Source organism: Nycticebus coucang, chromosome 16, assembly GCF_027406575.1.
Source record: "Nycticebus coucang isolate mNycCou1 chromosome 16, mNycCou1.pri, whole genome shotgun sequence".
Classification (NCBI taxonomy): domain Eukaryota; kingdom Metazoa; phylum Chordata; class Mammalia; order Primates; family Lorisidae; genus Nycticebus; species Nycticebus coucang.
The window spans coordinates 88,883,375-88,907,482 of NC_069795.1; the positions used below are offsets into that span (position 1 = coordinate 88,883,375).

Sequence of the window (24,108 nt, forward strand, 5' to 3'; positions counted from 1 at the left end):
GTTATGTAGTAGGTACCTTTTCAGTTTTGTAATTTGAAAGAGTTCTGATGATGGTTGAACAGCATTGAAAATGTATTTAATGCTGCTGAACTATACACTTAAAAATGGTCATCACAGTAAATCTTATGTGTATTGTGCCAAAATTAAAAAAAAATACATGATTATAATATCACCGAAGAAGAATACAATTAAATGTCTTTTAGATATTAACAGTTATGCAGGCATTGCCATATCAATCTTAGAACATTTTCATCACTCCCAAAAGAAACCCTGTACACATTAGTAGTCACTCTTCATCACCTTTATCCCCAGTCCCTGGCAGCCACTAATCTACTTTGTGTCTCTATATGCCTTTGCCTATTTCATGTAAATGGGACAACACAACATGTGGCCTTTTGTGTCTGGTTTCTTCAACTTAGCGGAATGCTCTCAAAATTCATTAATTTGGACCATGTTTCAATACTTTATTCATTTTTATGGCTGAATATGTATATTGTATATCCATTCATCAGTTGATGGTTATTTGAGCTGTTTCTACTTTTTGGCTATTTTGAGTAATGCTGCTGTGAACATTAATGTACAAGTTTTGTGTGGACATATATTTTCAATTCTCTTGGAGATTTATATATGTGTGGAATTTCTGGATCATATGGTAATTGCATGATTAACATTTTAAGTAACTGCTGAACCGTTTTCCACAGCAGCTGTACCATTTTAAAATCTGCCAGCAACATATCAGGTTTTAATTTCTCCATATCCTCACCAAAACTTGTTACTGTCTTTTTCATTAAAGTCATCCTAGTGGGTGTGAAGTGTTATCTCACTGTGGTTTTGAGTTGCAATTCCTTAGTGGCTAATGATATTGAACATATTTTAATGTGCTTATTGGCCATTTGTATTTCTCTTTTAAAAAAGTGTTTATTAGACCTTTTGCTAATTTTTAAATTGGGTTATTTGTCTTTTTAATGTTGAGTTGTAAGAATTATTTATATACTCTGGATACAAATCTTTATCAGATATATGATTTGCAAATATTTTCTCCTGTTCTGTCAGTTATCTTTCACTTTCATTATGATATTCTTTTAAGTATAAAGTTTTTAATTTTGATAATGTCTAATTTGTATATATTTTTCTTTTGTTGCTTATGCTTTTGGTATCATATCTAAGTATCATATCTTATGCTTTTGGTATCATACCATTGCTTAATCCAAGATCACAAAGATTTATTTGTCAGATTTACACTTAAAATTTACTTCCAAGAATTTCATAGTTTTAACTCTTACACTTAGGTCTATGATTTATTTTGAGTTAGTTTTTGTATATGCTGTGAGGTAAGGATCCAATTTTGTTCTTTTGCATGTGGATATCCAATTGTCACAGCATCATTTGTTGAAAAGACTATTATCATCCCACTGAATGGTCTTGGCACTCTTGTTAGAAATCAATTGGTCAAGAGTAGGTGGATTTATTTCTGATTCTAAATTCTATTTCATTGATCTATATGTTCATCCTTATGCCAGTACTATATTGTCTTGAAAATTGGGAAGAGTGAATTTTCAACTTTGTTCTCCTTTTTCAATACTACTTTGGCTCTTCTGGGTTCCTATATGGATTTTAGGATCAGCTTGTTAATTTCTGCAGAAAACTGGCTGGGATTTTATAGGGATGTGTTGGTTCTGCAGATCAGTTTGAATAGTATTACCACCTTAACAATATTAAGTCATCTGATCCATTAACATTGGATGTCTTTCCATTTATTTAGGGATTCTTTCATTTCTATTAACAATATTTTATGGTTTTCTTATTCTTTGTTTAATTTGATCCTTTGTGTATTCTTTTTGATCCTATTATATGTAGAATTTTTTTTCTTAATTTTATATATGGATTGTTCATTGCTGTTACATAGAAATGCAATTGATTTTTGTATATTGATTGTGCTTCTTACAACCTGTTGGACTTAATTAGCTCAAAAAACTTTTGTTTATGTTTGTGACTCCTATTAAGTTTTATATCCTATGATGCATTTAACAAAGTAAATCAGTCCTAATGAGTTCTCAATCCATTTGCCTTCCTTGATTCAATCTCTTTAAATGTGACATTGTCACAGAAGCCTTCTATCCTGTGAGTAATTATCCAATTCCCAACACCATTAAATCATTCTTTTTCTCCTTTACTTTTTATCTTCAGGCTTAGGAACAATGGGCCGAGGCATTGTCACTACCTTTGCAAAGGCCAACATTCCCGTGATTGCTGTAGAATCAGACAAAAAACAGCTAGAAACTGCGAACAAGATAATAACTTCCATATTGGAAAAGGAAGCATCCAAAATGCAACAGAGTGGTCAATCTTGGTCAGGACCAAAACCCAGATTAACTACATCTATGAAGGAGCTTGGTGGTGTAGATTTAGTCATTGAAGCTGTGTTTGAGGAAATGAACCTGAAGAAGCGTGTCTTTGCAGCACTGTCAGCTGTGTGCAAGCCAGAAGCTTTTTTGTGCACCAATACTTCAGCCCTGGACATTGATGAGATTGCTTCTTCCACTAATCGTCCTCACTTGGTCATTGGCACCCACTTCTTCTCACCAGCTCATGTCATGAAGTTGTTAGAGGTTATTCCCAGTCGATACACTTCTCCCACTACAATTGCCACTGTTATGTCATTATCAAAGAAGATTAAAAAGTTTGGAGTAGTTGTAGGCAACTGTTTTGGATTTGTGGGGAATCGAATGTTGAATCCTTATTACAATCAGACATATTTCTTATTAGAAGAAGGCAGTAAGCCAGAGGAGATAGATCAAGTGCTGGAAGAATTTGGTTTTAAAATGGGGCCTTTTAGAGTGTCTGACCTTGCTGGGTTGGATGTGGGTTGGAATTCTCGAAAGGGGCAAGGTCTTACTGGACCTATGTTGTCCCCAGAAACTCCTGCCCGAAAGAGGGGCAACCGTCGATATTGTCCAATTCCTGATATGCTCTGTGAATTAGGACGATTTGGCCAGAAGACAGGTAAGGGATGGTATCAATATGATAAGCCATTAGGTAGGATTTGTGAACCTGATCCCTGGATTTCCAAATTTCTATCACAGTACAGAGAAACCTATCACATTGAACCACGTATCATTAGCCGGGATGAGATCCTTGAGCGCTGCTTATATTCACTTATCAATGAAGCATTCCATATCTTGGGAGAAGGGATAGCTGCTAGCCCAGTACACATTGATGTTATCTACTTACATGGGTATGGATGGCCCAGGCACAAAGGTGGACCTATGTTCTATGCTTCCACAGTTGGGCTGCCCACAATTCTAGAGAAGTTACAGATATATTACAGACAGAATCCTGATATTCCCCAACTGGAGCCCAGTGACTACCTAAAAAAACTAGCTTCCCATGGAAACCCTCCACTGAACGAATGGCAAAGCTTGGCAGGCACCCCCAGCAGTAAATTGTAATTTATCTTTCCAGGAAATTAATTCCAAAAATCTAAAGTAAGATTGTTGTGAAATAAAAAAGCAAAAGAAATGATCAGTTGGCTAAGCCTCCTTTTTGAGTCTTCTGTCTCTGATGACTCTAATGAAGTGTTTTTCAACATTTTTTATCTCACGGCACACTTGAACCTATAGTTAAACTTCCACAGCACACTTAAATTATGTTGGTCAAATAAAAGAGTGTTAGCTGGGCATGGTGGCTCACACCTGTAATCCTAGCATTCTTGGGAGGCTGAGGTGGGTGGATCACTTGAGCTCATGAGTTCAAGACTAGCTTGAACAAGAGTGAGATGCCATCTCTACTAAAAAATAGAGAAACCAGCTGGGCATGATGGCTGGTGCTTATATTCCCAGCTACTTGGGAGGCTGAGGCAAGAGGATCACTTGAGTCCAGAAGTCTGCAGTTACTATTGTGAGCTATGATGCCACTGTACTCTACCCAGGGTGACTGAGACTCTGTATTTAAAAAAAAAGCACGCTGTGCTTTTGAACTTCTTTCAAAAATAATTTAAATCTTAAAAAAAATTTAAATCTTTAAAAATTTTCACAGCACACATAAGATCCTCTCATGGCACATGTGTTGAAAAGTCACTATTCATCACTGTTCTAATGGGTCAAATCTTCAGGAATGTACTTCCTAGCCCTCTGAATCTGTTCCTGTCATCAATTCAATGAATTAACTTATATGCGTTTAATACCATACTAGCTGATGAGAGATCCTTATGAATCATACATACATTCAACAAACTTGAAATTTATAGGCAAAACACAGGTGGGAAGTGGTGAGGGAACCAAGTACTTCAGAATGGGAAACTCAGGGTAGCTTGCAAGTCATGCTCAACATATTCTGTCACAGCCCCAGTTATGTGTATATAGTGTGCTGCTGCTTGCAAGACAGTCATTTCCCAAGTCCAGGGAATGTCCACAACCTGGTCTCTCTGATCTTTTCTATTCACTGAGAATAGAAAATAGTGAATTGTTAACATAGTATAAGAAGGGCTCTTAGAGGAGTGACGTAATAGCCGCGCTCTTACGACTTCGGAAGGTCTCTGCTGCGTTTGCGCACAAGGAGCTGGTTGTCGCTGCGGCCGCCTGGAATTGTGGGGATTGTGTCTTCCCCTGGCTGCGGGAAGCCGAAGGTGCCTATAGTCTCAGCTACTTGGAAGGCTGAGGCAGGAGGATCGCTTGAACCCAGGAATCTGAGGTTGCTGTGAGGGGGAGGCGGAGCAAGATGGCAGCCGAGTAACAGCTTCCTTGCATCTGGGCACCATGAGTCGGGGGAGATAGGACTCCAGGCATCTCTGGCTGGTGGGAACTGCCTATCATCACTCCTATGAGGCTACAGGGAGTCAGCGAGAGACTTCTGGACCCCAAGAGGAGGACTAAAACAGTGGAAAACCGGCAAGTGGTCGCGTGTGTTCAATCCGTCTAAACCTGCCCACAACTGTAAGTTCAGTAGCAGCGAGACTGCAAACCAGAAAGGCCTTACCTGTGAACTGTTTTGATGTCCTTGGACTTGGCACTGAGTTGAACTGCCTTGGGGAAGGCCTGAGCGGGAGTGCGGAGAACTTTGGCCGTTGTCTAGGGCCCCAGTCTGAGCCGCTGAGCCAGACAGAGCTAATAGTGTTTGGCGGTGGGTCACACAGATCCATTGTCAGTGATCTGCCCCAGCAAGCTCCGCCCTCAGGGTCGCAGAGCTAGAAACGGGTGGGAGCTGGTAACCCAGCAACCAAGTAGCCTAAGGGTGGGGTCTGAGCCGCCTTGCAGCCCTAACCCTCAGGGGCAGAGTGAGACCGGTTTTGGCACCCTGGGTAAGTGGATAGCCACTTCAGCAGTGATTCCAGCAAGAAAGCTGGGAAAGCTTCTGCTCAGCAAGTTTACAAGTTCAAAGTGCCTTTTAAGTGGGCTGAAGAGAGATTTAGGGTGTCTACCTGCTGGGGTTTGAGAAATCAGCTGCCTCCAGTCGTATCAGAACTGTGACTAACATCTCATACCCCATATGACCACGTGTTGCCCAGACAATATTCAATAACATATACAAACTGCTTTGTTTTTGGTTGTGTATTTTTTTCTTTTTTTTTTTTTTGCTTGTTTATTTTGACGTTGTTGATGTTCTTTTGTTTTTTAATTTCAATCTTTTCCATACAGATCCCATTTTCTTTCTCAATTTTTCTAGTTTAATTATAATTTCCCATTGCTGCCTTTTTTAATAACTACAACTTCATTTTTGCTAGTGTTTCTACTGCTATCATTTGGTTTTTCACCCCATTGTATCCCCGTAAAGTTTTCTGTTTGCTTGTTTTGGTTTGATTTATAGCATTTTTGTCTTTCCTCTCTACTTGGTGGAGGTGGGGTACTGTATCTGATCAGGTTAGCAAAGAGCTGCTGACCTCAAGGGAACCACCCAACTGGGGCACCCCCAGAAGGTGGGGTTTTTTAAGGTTGTGTCAAAGTACCCTACTGTACACCTATATTGCCCTGTCTCCCTCTTTCTGTGCCTCTCTTCTTTTTGTCAATATTCCTTATCCCCACCCCCTCTCCTTTCTCTATCTTTCTTTTTTTTTTTTTTTTTCTTATCACTCGGTCCTCCTTTCTTTCATCCCTTTTTTGCTCTTCAATCTTCTCACCCTTCTGGTCCTGTAACCCTTAGTCCACAGGCACAACATCTTAAAGAGCAAGAGGAAGTGAAAGGAAAATTAGGGCAAGGAAACAGATAAAAGAAATCACTCATGAGGAAGAATCAGCAGAAAACTCCAGGCAACATGAAGAACCAGTCCAGAACGACCCCGCCAAGGGACCATGAGGTAGCTACTGCAGAGGATTCTACCTATACAGAAATGTTAGGAATGACAGAAAGGGAATTTAGAATACACATGTTGAAAACAATGAAAGAAATGATGGAAACAATGAAGGAAACTGCTAATAAAGTGGAAAATAACCAAAAGGAAATCCAAAAACAGAATCAAATCAGAGATGAACGATATGAAGAATATAAAAAGGATATAGCAGAGCTGAAAGAACTGAAACAGTCGATCAGGGAACTTAAAGATGCAATGGAAAGTATCAGCAACAGGTTAGACCATGCAGAAGAAAGAATTTCAGAGGTAGAAGACAAAGTTTTTAAGATAACTCAGATAGTAAAAGAGGCAGAAAAGAAGAGAGAGAAAGCAGAACGTTCACTGTCAGAATTATGGGACTTTATGAAGCGTTCCAACATACGAGTTATAGGAATTCCAGAAGGGGAAGAAGAATGCCCCAGAGGAATGGAAGCCATACTAGAGAATATTATAAAAGAAAATTTCCCAAACATCACCAAAGATTCTGACACACTGCTTTCAGAGGGATATCGGACCCCAGGTCGCCTCAACTCTAACCGAGCTTCTCCAAGACACATTGTGATGAACCTGTCCAAAGTCAAGACAAAAGAAAAGATTCTGCAAGCTGCCAGGAGTAAGCGCCAGTTGACCTACAGGGGCAAATCCATCAGAGTGACCGCAGACTTCTCTAATGAAACTTTCCAAGCAAGAAGACAATGGTCATCTACCTTTAATCTACTTAAACAGAACAATTTTCAGCCCAGAATTCTGTACCCTGCTAAGCTAAGCTTCAAAATTGATGGAGAAATCAAATCATTTATGGATATACAAACATTGAGGAAATTCGCCACAACAAGACCAGCTTTACAGGAAATACTTCAACCTGTTCTGCACACTGACCACCACAATGGATCAGCAGCAAAGTAAGAACTCAGAAATCAAAGGACAGAGCCTAACCTCCACACTGATGCAAAAGATAAAACTAAGCAATGGACTCTCACCAAATAAGACGAATAGAATACTACCACACTTATCAATTATCTCAATAAATGTTAATGGCTTGAATTCCCCACTGAAGAGACATAGATTGGCTGACTGGATTAAAAAACACAAGCCATCCATCTGCTGTCTGCAAGAAACACACCTGGCTTCAAAAGACAAATTAAAGCTCCGAGTTAAGGGATGGAAGACAATTTTTCAGGCAAATGGAATTCAGAAGAAAAGAGGAGTTGCAATCTTATTTTCAGATACATGTGGATTTAAAGCAACTAAAGTCAAAAAAGACAAAGATGGTCACTTTATATTGGTCAAGGGAAAACTACAACAAGAAGACATTTCAATTCTAAATATTTATGCACCCAATTTAAATGCTCCCAGATTCTTGAAGCAGACCTTACTCAGTCTGAGCAATATGATATCTGATAATACCATCATAACGGGACTTTAACACACCTCTTACAGAGTTGGACAGATCCTCTAAACAGAAATTAAACAAAGATATAAGAGAGTTAAATGAGACCCTAGAACAACTATGCTTGATAGACGCATATAGAACACTCCATCCCAAAGATAAAGAATATACATTCTTCTCATCACCCCATGGAACATTCTCCAAAATTGATCATATCCTGGGACACAAAACAAATATCAACAGAATAAAAAGAATTGAAATTTTACCTTGTATCTTTTCAGACCATAAGGCACTAAAGGTGGAACTCAACTCTAAAAAAAATGCTCGACCCCACCCAAAGGCATGGAAATTAAACAATCTTCTGTTGAATAACAGATGGGTGCAGGAAGAAATAAAACAGGAAATCATTAACTTCCTTGAGCATAACAACAATGAAGACACAAGCTACCAAAACCTGTGGGATACTGCAAAAGCAGTTTTGAGAGGAAAATTCATCGCTTTAGATGCCTACATTCGAAAAACAGAAAGAGAGCACATCAACAGTCTCACAAGAGATCTTATGGAATTGGAAAAAGAAGAACAATCTAAGCCTAAACTCAGTAGAAGAAAAGAAATATCCAAAATCAAATCAGAGATCAATGAAATTGAAAACAAAAGAATCATTCAGAAAATTAATGAAACAAGGAGTTGGTTTTTTGAAAAAATAAATAAAATAGATAAACCATTGGCCAGACTTACTAGAAATAGAAAAGTAAAATCTCTAGTAACCTCAATCAGAAACGATAAAGGGGAAATAACAACTGATCCCACAGAGATACAAGAGATCATCTCTGAATACTACCAGAAACTCTATGCCCAGAAATTTGACAATGTGAAGGAAATGGATCAATATTTGGAATCACACCCTCTCCCTAGACTTAGCCAGGAAGAAATAGACCTCCTGAATAGACCAATTTCAAGCACTGAGATCAAAGAAACAATAAAAAAGCTTCCAACTAAAAAATGCCCTGGTCCAGATGGCTTCACTCCATAATTCTATCAAACCTTCAAGGAAGAGCTTATTCCTGTACTGCAGAAATTATTCCAAAAAATTGAGGAAGAAGGAATCTTCCCCAACACATTCTATGAAGCAAACATCACCCTGATACCAAAACCAGGAAAAGACCCAAACAAAAAGGAGAATTTCAGACCAATCTCACTCATGAATATAGATGCAAAAATTCTCAACAAAATCCTAGCCAATAGATTACAGCTTATCATCAAAAAAGTCATTCATCATGATCAAGTAGGCTTCATCCCAGGGATGCAAGGCTGGTTTAACATACGCAAGTCCATAAACGTTATCCACCATATTAACAGAGGCAAAAATAAAGATCACATGATCCTCTCAATAGATGCAGAAAAAGCATTTGATAAAATCCAGCATCCTTTTCTAATTAGAACACTGAAGAGTATAGGCATAGGTGGCACATTTCTAAAACTGATTGAAGCTATCTATGACAAACCCACAGCCAATATTTTACTGAATGGAGTTAAACTGAAAGCTTTTCCTCTTAGAACTGGAACCAGACAAGGTTGTCCTCTGTCACCTTTACTATTCAACATAGTGCTGGAAGTTCTAGCCAGTACAATTAGGCAAGACAAGGAAATAAAGGGAATCCAAATGGGAGCAGAGGAGGTCAAACTCTCCCTCTTTGCTGACGACATGATCTTATACTTAGAGAACCCCAAAGACTCAACCACAAGACTCCTAGAAGTCATCAAAAAATACAGTAATGTTTCAGGATATAAAATCAATGTCCACAAGTCAGTAGCCTTTGTATACACCAATAACAGTCAAGATGAGAAGCTAATTAAGGACACAACTCCCTTCACCATAGTTTCAAAGAAAATGAAATACCTAGGAATATACCTAACGAAGGAGGTGAAGGACCTCTATAAAGAAAACTATGAACTCCTCAGAAAGGAAATAGCAGAGGATATTAACAAATGGAAGAACATACCGTGCTCATGGATGGGAAAAATCAACATTGTTAAAATGTCTATACTTCCCAAAGCAATCTACCTATTCAATGCCATTCCTATCAAAGTACCTACATCGTACTTTCAAGATTTGGAAAAAATGATTCTGCGTTTTGTATGGAACCAGAAAAAACCCCGTATAGCTAAGGCAGTTCTTAGTAACAAAAATAAAGCTGGGGGCATCAGCATACCAGATTTTAGTCTGTACTACAAAGCCATAGTGCTCAAGACAACATGGTACTGGCACAAAAACAGAGACATAGACACTTGGAATCGAATTGAACACCAAGGAATGAAACTAACATCTTACAACCACCTAATCTTCGATAAACCAAACAAGAACTTACCTTGGGGGAAAAACTCCCTATTCAATAAATGGTGTTGGGAGAACTGGATGTCTACATGTAAAAGACTGAAACTGGACCCACACCTTTCCCCATTCACAAAAATTGATTCAAGATGGATAAAGGACTTAAATTTAAGGCATGAAACAATAAAAATCCTCAAAGAAAGCATAGGCAAAACACTGGAAGATATTGGCCTGGGGGAAGACTTCATGAAGAGGACTGCCATGGCAATTGCAACAACAACAAAAATAAACAAATGGGACTTCATTAAACTGAAAAGCTTCTGTACAGCTAAGGAGACAATAACCAAAGCAAAGAGACAACCCACACAATGGGAAAGGATATTTGCATATTTTCAATCAGACAAAAGCTTGATAACCAGGATCTATAGAGAACTCAAATTAATCCCCATGAAAAAAGCCAACAATCCCTTATATCAATGGGCAAGAGACATGAATAGAACTTTCTCTAAAGACGACAGACGAATGGCTAACAAACACATGAAAAAATGTTCATCATCTCTATATATTAGAGAAATGCAAATCAAAACAACCCTGAGATATCATCTAACCCCGGTGAGAATGGCCCACATCACAAAATCTCAAAACTGCAGATGCTGGCGTGGATGTGGAGAGAAGGGAACACTTTTACATTGCTGGTGGGTCTGCAAACTAGTACAACCTTTCTGGAAGGAAGTATGGAGAAACCTCAAAGCACTCAACCTAGACCTCTCATTTGATCCTGCAATCCCATTACTGGGCATCTACCCAGAAGGAAAGAAATCCTTTTATCATAAGGACACTTGTACTAGACTGTTTATTGCAGCTCAATTTACAATCGCCAAAATGTGGAAACAGCCTAAATGCCCACCAACCCAGGAATGGATTAACGAGCTGTGGTATATGTATACCATGGAATACTATTCAGCCATTAAAAAAATTGGAGACTTTACATCCTTCGTATTAACCTGGATGGAAGTGGAAGACATTATTCTTAGTAAAGCATCACAAGAATGGAGAAGCATGAATCCTATGTACTCAATCTTGATATGAGGACAATTAATGACAATTAAGGTCATGGGGGGGAAGCAGAAAGAGGGATGGAGGGAGGGGGGTGGGGCCTTAGTGTGTGTCACAGTTTATGGGGGCAAGACATGATTGCAAGAGGGACTTTACCTAACAATTGTAATCAGTGTAACTGGCTTATTGTACCCTCAATGAATCCCCAACAATAAAAAAATAAAAATAAAAATAAAAAAAAAAGAAGGGCTCTTAGAGAACATCTAACGTGGGATTTCTTAATTATGTGATAATGATGGCAATTTCCCTGTCATGACAAGTCTTTGTGTTGCTGTACATGGAAATGGTTGAATCCTAAACAATCCCAAATTGTTGCAAAACAAATTTTGCATAATTTTGTTATAAGAGATCTCTTTTTACTTTTGGGCTTGTGCAGTTAAAAATGAAGAGGCTCCCAGAGCTCACATGATTATTTCCTAAATTTGATTGGGAAAAATGACTAAATTGAAAGAATAAAGAGGGATAGCCAGGCATTGTGGTAGGCGCCCATAGTCCCAGCTACTTGGGAGGCTGAGGCAAGAGAATCACTTAAGCCCAAGAGTTTGAGGTTGCTGTGAGCTGTGACACCATGGCACTCTACCAAGGGTGATGTAGTGAGACTCTGTCTCAAAGAAAAAAATAAAGAATAAAGAGGTATAAATTTGATACAAGACCAGTGAAGAGTAGTCAAGGTAGCAAAAAATTATGGAGGGTGAGAAAAAAGAGAACAATATTCCTACTGGAAGAAGAACTGTTAAGGTTTTCAAATGGAAGAGAACATAGTCATCTTAAACAGCATACATTTCCTCACCTGTCAAACAGAATTTGCAGAATCACAAAGAACATTTCCACAGATGCCCATAAATACAGGAGATTTGAAAAGTGCTGTCCAAGTCAAACACCAAATGGATTTCCCTTTTTAGAGACCTAGAGATCATCTTGGTGGAATGTCTAGCTCTAACCAGCTTACAGCTGCAGATATCTGAGAGTTGAAGAGGTTCCAAGAAGCAGGCTTTGATGGCATTCAGCCTTCAGTGGGACAGGTTACCTGCCAGGCAAGACAAATACCTAAAGATACACATGTGCTCAGTACAAGAAGAAGGGGAAGAAATTACTTAAAGCAGAAATGGGGAGTTTGGGCTATGTGTATAATTAAGATATTTATCTGTAAATCCCTAAGAACTGACATGAGATGGCTTTTTGCTTTGCTCTTCTTAACTATTACTCTTTAGTCAGAACTTGTTTAATGAAAAAAGAAATACACAGCTACTTGGGAGGCTGAGGCAAGAGAATCGCGTAAGCCCAAGAGTTGGAGCTTGCTATGAGCTGTGACGTCACAGCACTCTGCCAATGGTGACATAGTGAGACTCTGTCTGAAAGAAAGAGAGAGAGAGAAAGAAAGAAGAGCTAGAACAAAAATTAGGTGGCTGGTTAACACAAAAACGTATACATGAATTTTGTATAGCAGAATGATTCATAATAGCCCCAAACTGGAAACAATCCAAGTGTCTGTTAGCTGATAATAATGTGGTGTGTCCATACAATGAACTCCTGTTCAGCTGTAAAAATAAAGCACTGATACATGCTACAATAGGATGAACCTTGAAAACATTACACTAAGAGAAGCCAGTCACAAAAGGCCACTTATTGTATGGACACATATGTGAAATGACCAGAATAGGCAAATCTCCAGAGCAGTACATTAGCAGTTGCCTAAGGCTAGAATTGTTTGGAGGGAGGAGATGGGGAATGACTGCTCATGGGTATAGGATTTCTTTGGGGGTTGGTGAAATGACCTAAAATTATTGTGGCAACAGTTGCATAACTGACTACCCATACATTAAAAACCATTGAACTGTATACTTTAAATGGGTGAATTGAATGTGGATTGTATCTTCAAGTCATTAATAAATAAATGAGACTGAAGTTGTTATCCTTTCTGGTGTAAATGAACTGTCTCCACAATATTTTCACCTGTAGACCAAAACAAAATTGTTAGAAATTGTGATGGAGAGGGGAGGAGCAAGATGGCGGCTGAGTAACAGCTTCCTTGCAACTAGGCATGGTGAGTATGGGGAGACAAGACTCCAGGCATCTCTGGCTGGTGGGATATGCCCATAAACATCCCTTTGTGGACACAGGGAGTCAGCAAGAAACTTCTGGACCCCATGAGGAGGACAAAAGCAGTGGAAAACTGGCAAGTGTTTGCATGTGTTCATTTGGTCAAATCCCACTGGCAGCTGTAAGTACAGCGTCAGTGAGATTGCAAACTGGAAAAGCCTTACCTGTGAGCTATTTTGACTTTTTGGACTTGGCACTCAGTTGAACTACCTTGGGAGGGCTTGGGCAAGAGTGCGGAGGACTTTAAGTGTTGTCTAGGGCCACAGACTGAGCTGCTAAGCCAAATGGAGCTAATAGTGTTCAGCTGTGGGCTGCGTGGAGCCATTGTGGGAGAAGTGCCACAAGCTCCACCCTCAGGGTCACAGAGCAAGGATCAAGCGGGAGCTAGTAATCTACTGACTGAGCAACCTAAAGGTGGGGACTGAGACCCCTTACAGCCTTAGCCCTCAGGGGCATAGAGTGAGACCAGTTTTGGCACACTGGGTAAGTGGATAGCCACTTCAACAGTGATCCCAGCAACAAGCGCTTTCCTGGGAAAGCTTCTGCTTAGCCAGGTTTAGCAGTTTAAAGTGCCTTTTAAGAGGGCTGAGGAGAGATTTAGGATCTCCACCCTGCAGGGTTTGAGAAATCAGCAGAGGCCTCCAGTCTCCATTTTGTACAGGTGTATCAGCATTGTTTTTAACATCTCATACCCCAGAAGATCACCTGTTGCCCAGACAATACTCATGTGAATTTAAAGCAACTAAAGTCAAAAAAGACAAAGATGGTCCCTTTATATTGGTCAAGGGAAAAATACAACAAGAAGACAATTCAATTCTAAATATTTATGCACCCAATTTAAATGCTCTCAGATTCTTGAAACAGACTTTACTCAGTCTGAGCAATCTGATACCCTATAATACCATAATAACAGTGGACTTTAACACTCCTCTTACAGAGCTGGACAGATCCTCTAAACACAAATTAAACAAAGATATAAGGGACTTAATGAGACCCTAAAACAACTGTGCTTGATAGATGCATATAGAACACTCCATCCCAAAGATAAAGAATATACATTTTTCTCATTGCCCATGGAACATTCTCCAAGATTGATCATATCCTAGGCCACAAAACAAACCTCAACAGAATCAAAAGAATTGAAATTTTACCTTATATTTTCTCAGACCACCAAGGCACTAAAGGTGGAACTCAACTCCAACAAAAACATTCAACCCCACACAAAGGCATGGAAATTAAACAACCTTCTGTTGAATGATAGTTGGGTGCAGGATGAAATAAAAGAGGAAATCATTAACTTCCTTGAGCATAACAACAATGAAGACACAAGCTACCAAAACCTGTGGGATAATGCAAAAGCAGTTTTGAGAGGAAAATTTATCACTTTAGATGCCTACATTTGAAAAACCAAAAGAGAGTGCATCAACAAACTCACAAGCCTAAACCCAGTAGAAGAAAAGAAATATCCAAAATTAAATAAGAGATCAATGAAATTGAAAACAAAAGAATCATTCAGAAAATTAATGAAACAAGGAATTGGTTTTTTGAAAGAATAAATAAAATAGGTAAATTTTTGGCCTGACTAACTAGAAATAGAAAACAAAATCTCTAGTGACCCCAATCAGAAATGATAAAGGGGAAATGACAGCTGATGCCACAGATATATAAGTGATCATCTCTGAATTCTACCAGAAACTCTATGCCCAGAAATTTGACAATGTGAAGGAAATGGATCAATATTTGGAATCACACCCTCTCCCTAGACTTAGCCAGGAAGAAACAGAGCCTGAACATAGACCAATTTCAAGCACTGAGATTAAGAAACAATAAAAACGCTTCCAACAAATAAATGTCCTGGTCGAGATGGCTTCAAACCAGAATTCTATTGAACCTTCAAGGAAGAGCTTATTCCTGTACTGCAGAAATTATTCCAAAAAATTGAGGAGGAAGGAATCTTTCCCAGCACATTCTACGAAGCAAACATAACCCTGACAACAAAAACTAGGAAAAGACCCATCTAAAAAGGAGAATTTCAGACCAATTTCACTAATGAATATAGATGCAAAACTTCTCAACTAAATCCTAGCCAATAGATTACAGCTTATCATCAAAAAAGTCATACATAATGATCAAGTGGGTTTCATCCCAGGGATGCAAGGCTGGTTTAACATGCACAAATCCATAAATGTTATCCACCATATTAACAGAAGCAAAAAGAAAGACCATATGATCCTCTCAATAGATGCAGAAAAAGCATTCAATAAAATCCAGCATCCTTTTCTAATTAGAACATCGAAGAGTATAGGCATAGGTGGCACATTTCTGAACCTGATTAAAGCTATCTATGACAAACCTACAGCTAATATTTTACTGAGTGGAGTAAAACTGAAAGCTTTTCCTCTTTGAACTGGAACCAGACAAGGTTGTCCTCTGTCACCATTACTATTCAACATAGTGCAGGAAGTTCTAGCCAATACAATTAGGCAAGACAAGGAAATAAAGGGAATCCAAATGGGAGCAGAGGAGGTCAAACTCTCCCTCTTTGCTTATGACATGATCTTATACTTTGAGAACCCCAAAGACTCAAGCACAAGACTCCTGGCAGTCATCAAAAAATACAGTAATGTCTCAGGATATAAAATCAATATCCACAAGTCAGTAGTCTTTGTGTAGGCCAATAAGACGTTAATTAAGGACACAACTTCCTTCACCATAGCTTCAAAGAAAATGAAATACCTAGGAATATACATAACAAAGGAGGTGAAGGACCTCTATAAAGAAAATTATGAAATCCTAAGAAAGGAAATAACAGAGGATATTAACAAATGGAAGAACGTATCATGCTCATAGCTGGGAAGAATCAACATTGTTAAAATGTCTATACTTCCCAAAGCAATCTACCTATTCAATGCCATTCCTATTAAAATACCAACATCATACTTTCAAGATTTGGAAAAAATGATTCTGCATTTTGTATGGAACCAGAAAAAACTCCATATAGCTAAGGCGGTTCTTAGTAATAAAAACAAAGCTGGGGGCATCACCATACCAGATTTTAGGCTGTACTGCAAAGTCATAGTGGTCAAGATAGCCTGGTACTGGCACAAAAATAGAGACAGACATTTGGAATCAAATAGAAAACCAGGAAATGAAACTAACATCTTACAACCAAACAAGAACATACCTTGGGGAAAAGACTCCCTATTCAATAAATGGTGCTGGGAGAACTGGATATCCACATGTAAAAGTTTGAAACTGGACCCATACCTTTCTGCACTCAGAAAAATTGTTTCAAAATAGATAAAGGACTTAAATTTAAGGCATGAAACAATAAAAATCCTCAAAGAAAGCACAGGAAAAACACTGGAAGATATTGGCCTGGGGAAAGACTTCGTGAAGAAGACTGCCATGGCAATTGCAACAACAACAAAATAAACAAATGGGACTTCATTAAACTGAAAAGCTTCTGTACAGCTAAGGAGACAACAACCAAAGCAAATAGACAACCTACACAATGGGAAAGGATATTTGCACATTTTGAATCAGACAAAAGTTTGATAACTAGGATCTATAGAGAACTCAAATTAATCCACATGAAAAAAGCCAACAATCCCATGTATCAATGGGCAAGAGACATGAATAGAACCTTCTCTAAGGAACACAGATGAATGGCTAGCAAACATATGAAAAAATGCTCATAATCCCTAATTATTAGAAATGCAAATTAAAACCACCCTGAGATATCATCTAACCCTAGCGAGAATGGCCCACATCACAAAATCTCAAAACTCCAGATGCTGGTGTGGATGTGGAGAGAAGGGAACACTTTTACACTGCTGGTGGTACTGCAAACTAATACAACTTTTTGGATGGAAGTATGGAGAAACCTCAAAGAACTTGAGCTCGACCTCCCATTTGATCCTGCAATCCCATTACTGGGCATCTACCCAGAAGGAAAAAAATCCTTTTATCATAAGGACACTTGCACTAGACTGTTTATTGCAGCTCAATTTACAATCGCCAAAACGTGGAAACAGCCTAAATGCCCACCAACCTAGGAATGGATTAACAAGCTGTGGTATATGTACACCATGGAATACTATTCAGCCATTTAAAAAAAATGGAGACTTTACATCCTTTGTATTAACCTGGATGGAAGTGGAACACATTATTCTTAGTAAGGCATCACAAGAATGGAAAAGCATGAATTCTATGTACTCAATTTTGATACGAGGACAATTAATGACAATTAAGGACACAGTGGGGGTGAGAGAAGGGGAGAGCAGAGAAAGAAGGAGAGAGGGGATGGGGCATTGGTGTGTGACACACCTTTTGGGGGCAAGACATGATTGTAAGAGGGACTTCACCTAAGAAATGCTATCAGTGTAACCCGGTTTCTTGTACTCTCAATGAATCCCCAACAATAAAAAAAAAAAAAAGAAAAGAATTGTGATGGAGAACTCTTGAATGAATATAGTATAATTTTTCATCATAAGATACAAAGAAAAAAACCAAAAACAAAAAATCCAAGAGCGTGTCTTGAATTGCAGCTCAACTTTGAATAATTTTTGAGTTGCATACTGCTGAATTTTATACAATTTGGTTTATGAAATAAAAGACATCAACAGAAAAGATTCCTAAAAGTTGTTAACTTTGTCTCCTAGGTGACTTATTTTCAAATTAATGTAAAATTTTTAAAAAGCACAGTAACTTTTTTTCAAACCTTGAATAGATTTTATTTTGCATTCTTAAACTTATTCTTGGCCTCTAGATTGAGGTTTAGAAACTAGAGGTCCCATGAATAGATTTTATGAGTCAACCCAAACTTATGACCAAGTTTGTACATGTACGAGGACTCCCCAGAAAGTATCCAGCCATGTACTATGAAAAATAGAGACATACATGGCTGGATGTTTTGTGGATGGCCCTTGTATATCTGAGGCTATTTCCTCATTTCTTCGAAGAGGCATCATATCTTACATCTTATTTTCAAAAGTGTCATAACTCAGTACAGGTTCAGGATCAATACTACATAGAAAATGGGAAGAAGAACTATGCGTTCATTTTTTATTTAATATCAAATGAGGCAGAACTAATTCTAACTTGCTAGGTTCTACCTATAACAGTAGTTAATGTAATATGATGAAATCTTTGGGATAGCCTATAAAATACGCTTACTTAAAAGGCTGATGTTATTATTGTTAATTTTAAAACTACCTATTAAAAAGAAGAAACTTCTGAATTCTAAAAAATGTGCTTTAATGGTAATCAGATGAGAACTAGATATTAGAAATACCTTTGAAGCTTTGATGTGAGACTTCAGCTTTAAAGATGAGACTAATGATACCAGTAAAGCCACAGTGCAGCTGCGGTTGCTATCTATGCATTCATTTCCAATAGGAACAGGTGGGCATGAGAGAGATAAAATGAGGGATCCTAAATTTCCCTCATTATTGGTGTTACAGAATTGTTTATGCAAGTCATACTTTACTGTAGGAACCCAAAATTTCTAGAGTCTGAGATTTGTCTTTAAAAAGGACACCTAGAAATCAGAAATATTGTTGGCTCACTGAATTATCTGAACTGTTTTGGCAGCCATTGGTAAGATTAATCTCTGGTCTATCCGGTGAATGCCATCTGCTTATCTTGACATCTTTTTTTTTTTCTGTAGAGACAGAGTCTCACTTTACCGCCCTCGGTAGAGTGCCATGGCGTCACAGGACTCATGGCAACCTCTAGCTCTTGGGCTTACACGATTCTCTTGCCTCAGCCTCCCAAGCAGCTGGGACTACAGGCGCCTGCCACAACACCCGGCTATTTTTTGGTTGCAGTTTGGCCGGGGCTGGGTTTGAACCCGCCACCCTCGGTATATGGGGCCGGCGCCCTACTCACTGAGCCACAGGTGCCACCCTTATCTTGACGTCTTATGCATATTTTGAGATTAACAGAAAAGTTACGCTGCTTCCAGTTAGGACGGCAGCATTGCACAATTCTGGGGACACTGTGCACCAAGGGATTGTCATCCACATAGTAATAATATATATGAGACCTCCTAGAGTTGTACGATACCCAGTATTGTTCCTCAAACACTGTGTAGCAGTTTCAAGTCAAAAACTCTTCTTCTGTTCATTTCTGTATCTTTCTTTTTTTTTTTTATGTGCTCATATATCTTAAAATTTCTTTTTTTTTTTTTTTTATTGTTGGGGATTCATTGAGGGTACAATAAGCCAGTTACACTGATTGCAATTGTTAGGTAAAGTCCCTCTTGCAATCATGTCTTGCCCTTCTAAATCAAAGTTGACAAAAGTGGTGAGTAATTTATATTGGGTCTCCAATAGTACCAAATTTGGGGGAAATGATTACATTTTATTTGTACTTTTTTTCCTAGCATCCTGAGAAAGTGGATTATGAACAAGATGAACAGAGAGCTTTTCATTCTTGTCCAGAAAGTTCCAGGGCATTTCCCCTGAAATATTTGTTCTCTTTCTACCAACTTAAAGTAGTCCAGCAGAATGAGCTCCTGAAAACATCTTCCGAGATGACACTAGCAGAGCTGATGCAATCCATCTGTGCGCGTTTTTACTGTACTTAGGGTTATTCCACATAAGAACAACATTCCTTAGGTTGTTCTCCAAGAGGACACAGAACAGTTGCTAAATCTAGCCATCATGTGACGTCCCTAGGATGAGGTTAAGGCAAAACCTTCTCCAACAAAATCATAAATGCACTTGGATTTCCAAAGCTGGCCAAGGCCTGCAGAATTGTTGATTTGTAAGTTTGGGGAGGGACTGTTGTCTGTCCCCAAAGTTTTTCTTCTTCTATAGTAATAAACATCTCAACTTTTAGCTGAGCATGTAGATGGCCAGAACATACAATGTATTTGCCAGCTTCTCTTACATCAAGTTGTGAACATGTGACTGAGTTCTAGACAATGAGTGTCCATGGGAGTGTCAGGTGACGCTTCTGGGAACCTGCCTTCACAGTCAGCTGATGTGCATCCTTTCCCCGTTCTTTCTTTGTCCCTTCCTTCATCTTGTTACCTGGAACAAGATATGATGACTGGAGTTCCACTCACTATACCAGACCATGAAGTCAAAGGCCCTAGCCCGCCGGGCAGTGAAGAGCTTTGCTCCCTGAGAACCCCCTGGAGCAGTGTTGCCATTCTACTTTCCAACAGTCATTCATGTGGGAGAGCAACCAACTCCCATCAGGGGAAGTTGGGGTTACTGTAGGTTTTAATTACTCACAGCTGATCCTAATCTGAGCTAATGCAGGTGGAGTCCAAGAATTAGTGGGGGGTTTTTTTGTTTGTTTGTTTTATTTTTGTTTTCTCAGTGTTACAGGTAATTCTGATACACAGGCAGTTTTAAGAAGGTACTCCCATGAAACAGAATTTCTTTTTAAAATATATATATATTTTTGCCAATCTGATGTGTTTTTCAACTTGATGTTGAATTACTCATAAATTTTTATGTTGTGTTCCACACATAATTGTTGTAGGCAGATGGAGATGCCCCCTAAGAACCTGAGAATAGAGCTTTAGATTGACATTTAGTAGGAAATAGTCTCACAGGCCTACTTGAACCTCAAATTGATTGCTACTTAATTAGAGATTTAAAAAAAACCCATAGAGAAAATATATTTTATCAGAAGAAGTGGTCAATAATGGCCCAAAAGAAAAGGGAAATTTGAAAAGCTGTTATCTCTGAGCACTGACCAAAAAGAAGATATTGAATCTGGAGTACACCTACCTTCTGCTTATTAGATCAAAGACTCCCCCAACAAATGGGGTGCCACTCCCAAGGGAGTATGAAAGTAGAACCATAGATGTGCAGACAGAAAACATTAGAAGCACTGTTACTATGTATTTTTGTTTACAAAGTAAGAAATTAATCTTGATTAATATTTTCTGTGCTGACATTTGCTATTGTCCTCACCAGATTGCATCTCAGACAGCCATAAATCAAGAATGAGAGAAGAGGGCATGTTCCAAAATTCCAAGGTTGATAGTGACAGTCCTTCCTCTTTCATTTGCTGCCTGCACACTGAGAAATATTGCAAATTATGTGTGTTAGGGTAAGTGGATCCTCAGACTAAATTATGTAATTTGATAAAGTTAACCCTCACAGAAGGTTACCTGAAAGAAAGTACTCTCAAAATGATGTCTTAAAATACAATGGAAGATAAATAATGCAAGCAAACGTGAACAAGAGAATGGCAGAGCTGGTAGTTCTCATATCGTCAGCATTTTGTCAGCTGTATTACGAGGTAGAATGATTTAGTTAAATCTGGCAAAAAGGTGGCCAAAAATATTTGAAATTCTCAAGAAGACTATTAAAAATATTGATTTATATACCTACCATTCATGATGTTTTCCTTAAATGTGCATGATCCTATGACATTAGCTAATAATGTTAATAATATGAAACCATCATTTCCTAGCAAGATGTTCTAATATGTAGCATATTGTTTATTTCATTACTGTCTCATAATTTCTCAATTTCTTTTTTATGGTATTTTATAATGTACATCAATGTAATATACATATAGTAAAAGTATATGATTTGTAAATCAATAAACATCCTAAATATTAGAGATAGAGACTAAAAATTTGTGTGATGTACCACCCAGATCCTCTTTTAGGAATGATTTATTTTCCCAGTTTCTAGAAGTACTGCCAGAAGATGGCCTTCTTTGGGGGTTGCCTTGCTCAAGATAACACCTTCTTCCATGGGTAGTCTACATCCAAGGACTGTTCAATGCAGGGGTATAAATGCCTTATCCTCTTGCCCCAACTCTGATTTCCTAGTGACATTGAGTGGGATGAGGGCTTCATTGGCGCTGCATTGCAGCTCACCTTCTCCATCTGCTCATTCCTACTTCCTTCTCCTCTCTTTCATAGGTATTAATCCCCAAATCACTTCCTAAACATTTTGCACACTAATCTCCACCTCAGAGTCTGCTTCAGGGGGAATGCAACCTATGTCAATGGAGGTGCATGATTAAAAGTGTTTGGAACCTTCAATCTATATGCTGTCAACTCATTAGTATTTAATGAACTTCTTTTGATCCGACATGCCATTAACTTTTGTAAGTCCTCTGTGCTAGGAAAGAATGTTCATTATCTATTTGATGAAGCTTATCAATGTTACTCAGGTTTTCTATAAAGCCTTACTGATGTTTTACCTCTAGAGAACATCTACCACTGAGATAGATTAAATAATCAAGGATGGGGACTACCTTCCTTGGCACAAATAGCCAGAAGTGACTGGGTAGCAGCTATCACTGAAGGGATTCTTACTGTATCTCTGGTAGGAATATTTCCTCTTTGGGAAGCAGGACTTTTAGATCACAGAGTGTTAGTTGTTCATACAGGAAACAAAATTCCCCAGGTAGGTCACTGGAAATGATGGTAAGAGGGGTCACTTCTACTCTTTAGTTTCTACAACCAGTATTCTATCTATCAGGAACATAGTACCATATAATGGTTATTGATTTAGAGTATGAACTGCTTCCTGGAGAATGGTATCCTATCTTTCTGGGGTATCATCTCAAAACTGGCATCTCATGGTATAGTCAAAGCTGTATTCTATTGCTCTAATAGGAAGGCTAGTGGCTTCTGGGTGTTTCAATGCATTGTTGGACTAGAGATCCCATGGCTATGTGCCTACCTCTGTACCTCTTTTGTTCAAAAGTGTGTCCTTTGGTCTGATGCAATAGTATATGAGCTCATGTGTCACTGATTCAGATTCTAAGTGCTTGGAAAATGGTGCTGAAACTCTGTAGTCAGGGAAGAAAGTCCTATATCTGCAATATGTCAATTCCAGTCAAGATGGATCACTGATGCCCCCAGAGTAGAAGAGTTCTGATGTAATCAACTTACCATCAACTGGTTGGTTGGTATCCTTGAGTAAGTACTAGTATCTGTAATGCAGCCTTGGGTCTCTGGCTACAAACTGTACTCTCACCAACTAGGTTAGCATTGGTGAGTGGAAGTCCACTCTCTGGGCTCATGCATAGCCTCCACTCCTACAAACATACCTAACTAAATTGGGCAACAATAGTGATAGTCATCCCACCTGGCCACTCTGTCTACTTGATTATTTAACCCATCCTCTGTGGTAGATGTTCTCTAGAGGTTAACGTGTGACACATACATCTTTGCATTTCATACCCATCCCATAGGTCCATCACTCAATTTCCCAATTTTCACTGTATGCTGCCTTCCAATACTTCTTTTTCCAGGCCCTGAACAACCATCCAAGCAATTTGCCATTGCCCATACATTCTCACTCAAGCCACTTCTCAAAGTCTTTGAATCTCTTCTTCCACCATCTGTCATAGCAGTTTTGGCAATTGTGGTGATCACTGAGTGTGTGGCATCATTTTCTCCAAGCTTTCAAGAGTCAACCTAACTGTGTATGAGAAATGTCTCCTTGAGTGCCCAGGCCTAGAATCCTGCATCACAATGAGTGTTTCCATGTTGATAAACTCTACCTGCCAAAGTTCACGTTCTGCTTCCCTTAATCCAGAACCCTTAGTCTAGACCCACACATACTCTCCTGGCTTCTGATGACACATGTTGGCTCTATCCTACAGCTGCTTGAGGATATGAACCCTATTCTCCCTTAGGAGTCTCAGCATTTTCCTGGATGGGTTGTTTCATTACTTAAATTATTGTTCTGGTGGCCAAAAGGGGAGTGATAGGTGTATTTACTGAGCAGGGCATGTGCTGTCTTGCAAGGCAAAAGGCTTTGAATTACCTTTGAGTAAGTGAGGAGCACAAGAGTTTAACAAGGAGGGGCAGCCCACTTCTGCAGCCCCAAAGTATTCTGGGGAATCTCAGAA

The 24,108-nt window shown here is 38.8% G+C and overlaps 1 protein-coding gene across 4 annotated transcripts in view; it reads left to right on the plus strand.

Moving 5' to 3' along the window:
• EHHADH (enoyl-CoA hydratase and 3-hydroxyacyl CoA dehydrogenase) overlaps nt 1–4,587 on the plus strand; it is a 74,413-nt gene extending 69,826 nt beyond the window's left edge. Inside the window, exon 7 of one of the 4 annotated variants that reach the window (XM_053565565.1) lies at nt 2,188–4,587. In XM_053565565.1, coding sequence (XP_053421540.1) covers nt 2,188–3,449 — 1,262 coding nt within the window. In that variant the 3' untranslated portion in view covers nt 3,450–4,587. The remainder of the gene's footprint in view (nt 1–2,187) is intronic. The other 3 variants (XM_053565568.1, XM_053565567.1, XM_053565566.1) reach the window with 3 other exon arrangements.
• The last annotated feature ends 19,521 nt before the right edge of the window (nt 4,588–24,108 follow it).